At 47.8% G+C, this 3476-nt stretch overlaps 1 protein-coding gene across 1 annotated transcript; it reads right to left on the reverse strand.

Moving 5' to 3' along the window:
* Positions 1–215: 215 nt before the first annotated feature.
* Positions 216–2936, reverse strand: GPR31 (G protein-coupled receptor 31). The gene has a single exon (XM_023223575.2). It carries the CDS (start codon positions 2917–2919, stop codon positions 1834–1836), a length of 1086 nt encoding a protein of 361 aa, XP_023079343.2. The 5' UTR covers positions 2920–2936; the 3' UTR covers positions 216–1833.
* Positions 2937–3476: the final 540 nt, after the last annotated feature.

The following is a 3476-nucleotide window of genomic DNA, read 5'->3' on the forward strand; positions in this document are numbered from 1 at the left end:
AGTTAAGAAACACCCATGGTGTAGACTATTGTGTAACCGTGCAAAGAATGCTTATGGGGGATTTGTTATGATATAAAAAATGATTCTGTTAAATGTTAGGTTTTACAAAGCAGCATTTGAAATTATATATGCGTTAAGATCAGGGGAAGAAAAATGAAGATATTTCTTTTCTGTTTCAAGGGAAGAAAACAGGCACAGTGTAGAATACGTCCACCTTAAAGAATTTTATTCAGTCATCTCACAACTATCTGGTCACTGTTCCTTTCTTAGCCCTTTGAAATTCTATTGACTTAGGAGGAAATAAAACTTAAGACAGTAGCAAAGTAATGCTGGTAGAATTCCAAATTATACTCCTTTTGTTAGGCAGATTTTTACATCTTTTCTTAGAACAGGCGGAACCCACTCCCACATTTCAAATTTGGTTCTGATAAGGAACCTCCCTGGCAAGCTGTCAGCTCTGCAGATGGGAGATTTGCCATTTTCTGTTGCCTAAAGCCATCATTTTTAACCTTACATTTGACAGAAAGCTTGGGACTACCCCTGTGGGATAATCGAAGGCATCAAAACACCTTAGAACTGATATTTAGTAGAAAAGTGTTGTATCGTGTTAGGAGATAAAGAAGAGTTTCTGCACACGAATAACAGGAGTGCAGCTCCAGGGAGGCTGAAGGGAGGCTCATGAGGCCCATGTCAGTGACAAGGCAGGCCTTCCACCTCCTCTGGGCATGGTGGTGACGGCTTTTTGGTCCTAAGCAAACTTCTAGGTTTGAACAGAGAATGAGAGATAAGGCAACAAGGAAAGTGACTTTGGAAATCTTTTAAGATCATCATGAGACTCAGTTTTGGAATACAATTCACAAGGAATGAGATGAAAAGATGCAGCCATTGTAACGGCATCCAGGGGCTGGGGTTGGACGCCTGCCCACCTTCACACTGTGGCCCATGGAGCCCTGGCAGGTGGTCCCTTGTACCGTTGTCCACCAGCTGTGCCAGTGGGGTTGGAAATGACCATTTCCAATGCCACGAGATATCTTACATTGTGCACTTCTCCCAGGAGGTATAAAGTTCTGTGACCCCTTTTTCACATCAGGGGAAGCAAAGTACATTTCAAAAGCCTTTTAGGCATTCAAACTTAAAAAGCAGCCTCTAGAGGCAAATTCCAGAAATGTATCAGGAAAAAGTTTCTTACAGTAAACTAGGGAACTCACTACATTTTCCTTAACATAACGTATCATCTAAAAAAATGAAGCAAAATTTTGTGAAAACAAAAATGTTATGCTCCAAATAAAGCCTAGCATGGACGACAGTACCTTATAGACAGCAGAGCCTCTTTTTAGAACCAGGGCACTTTCTGATGTCGGTCATCCCCAGTCTGCACAGCAGGTGAGAAGACAACATAGTTTCTTTTTGCATTTAAAACTGAAGCAGGGTAAATGAAAGTGACTTGCTGAGACCAAGTAGAGTTGGAAAGATGCCAGCACCCGGCTTTCTTCTCTTCCTTCACTGATTTAGCAAATTACATTTCTTCAAGTGTGGAGATGCAGTAGCTGCCCGACTTTTCAGTTCAGCAACTGAATCTGCATCATAGTTGGGTAGGAGGAGGTTCTGGCTTGTTCATTTTGATTTGCCACTCTACAAGGTAAAATCACAGAGGACCATCCCGGTCCACAAAGTATGAGACCACACCTGCAGCAACTGTGCCCATGTTTATGCTCTGATCCTTGTATTGCAGTCTCAAGATTTCCTCTTCTTCCAGAATCCCAAAGTAGAAGTGATTATTATTTAGGTTGCAGGTAGTTCCATAAACACGGGCGTTGAGGACGCTGGCTGTTTTCAGGAATAGGAGTCTCTGGGGTTGAAACCTGGGGGCTCTGCTGCCTGTCCTTTGCCTCGGAGGGTGTGGAAGACCCTCCGATAGGAGCTCCTGAAGGTGGGGCTGGAGAAGCAGTACACCACGGGGTTGAGCACACTGTGCAGGTAGGTGAGGCTGCCCGTGACTTCCGAGGTATGAGCCACTGCACACAGGGCCCCGCAGCTCCCCAGATTTTGGAAGATGTGCATCAGGACTCTGGTCAGGAAGCAGGGCAGAAAGCATAGAGTAAACAGCACCACCACCACGGTGAGCAGTGCCTGGGCCCGCCGAAGCTTGGGCTGTTTCTCAGGCTCCCGGAGTCTTTTCTGGAGAGCTCTGATGATGCCTGCATTGCAGAACACGATGAGGCCAAAGGGGAGGACAAACTGAAGGCAGGAGAGTGCTTCCTGCCAGATGACGCTGAAGGAGCCGTCTGCCCTGGGGTAGAAACTGTGGCACCTGGTGGAGTTCTGGGTGGCCTCAGAGATGAGCAAGGCTGGGCAGGTAAGGGCCACCATCAGGAGCCAGATGAGACCCGAGACCACCAGGGCCGCCCGAGGAGACAGCAGGTTCACCTTAAGCCGACAGTGGACCACACGGAGGTACCGGTCCAAGGCCACGGCGGCCAGGAAGGCCACCCCCACGCCACGGCTGAGGTCCAGCAGGAAGCGCAGGGCCCAGCAGCCCACGTGGCCCAGATGCCAAGCCTGGAGGCTCAGGTAGAAGATGGCCAGGAACGGCAGACACACGGCCAACAGCAGGTCAGCCAGGGCCAGGTTGAGCAGGTAGACAGCATACGGCTTCCACACCCTGACCCGGAACAGGAAGGTCCACAGCGCCACCGCATTGCCCAGCAGACCCAGCCAGCACTCCAGCCCCAGCAGGACACCCACAGCTGTGGCCACCACAGGGTTGGGGGCTGAGCAGTTTGGGAATGGCATCACCCGGCCGTGCTGGGCTGCAGGCACAGCTGGAGCAGATGCAGGAGGAACTCTGTGCTGTTTCTTACAAAATGAAAGAAAAGACCTTTTCCTGCCACAGAGTAGATAAGATCTACATTTCCCCATCAAGAACAGTTCCTCAGCCAAATAGGGTCCACAGCAAACCAAAATTCATTTGGGGAAAGAGGATGAGCAGGGGAGGGAAAAGCCCCTTGCAGTTGTGTTCTGTTTTCTTCCGCCATAAAAAAGGGGAAATAGTGTTTCGCTTCACATCACCGGGCTGCAAAGCTGAGGAGTAATGTCCTATAACGTCTGGGGGACCAGGGCTTTGCATCCAGTTATGAAAGAAGGAAAGGTTTAACTATGCAAAGACCCCTATGTCTGTATACAATTAAAATAACAATGGAATCAAAAAGATTGTTCTCTACTTTGAGTACGTTTCATGGGGAAATTTTCTTCTTCCTTTTCATACGTAAAGGACGCTTGCTGGAATCCTTCTGCATGGGACTTAATTTTACACACTGGTCAGATGTGGTCCCCCCATTTACTTGAAAGGGGAATTGAGACAACCTGCTCATTCCATAGTCGATGGTTGGTTTCATTTGTACTTGTATTTTGTTAAATACACATTTATCTTATTTTCTCTGCTGGAGTCTTTCCTACCTAGTATACCACTTGGATTG

Source organism: Piliocolobus tephrosceles, chromosome 5 (assembly GCF_002776525.5).
Source record: "Piliocolobus tephrosceles isolate RC106 chromosome 5, ASM277652v3, whole genome shotgun sequence".
NCBI lineage: Eukaryota > Metazoa > Chordata > Mammalia > Primates > Cercopithecidae > Piliocolobus > Piliocolobus tephrosceles.

What these genes read in the sequence shown, in the direction of transcription:
- GPR31 (XM_023223575.2), bottom strand. Translation starts at nt 2,919, where the DNA reads ATGGGGAAATGTAGATCTTATCTACTCTGTGGCAGGAAAAGGTCTTTT.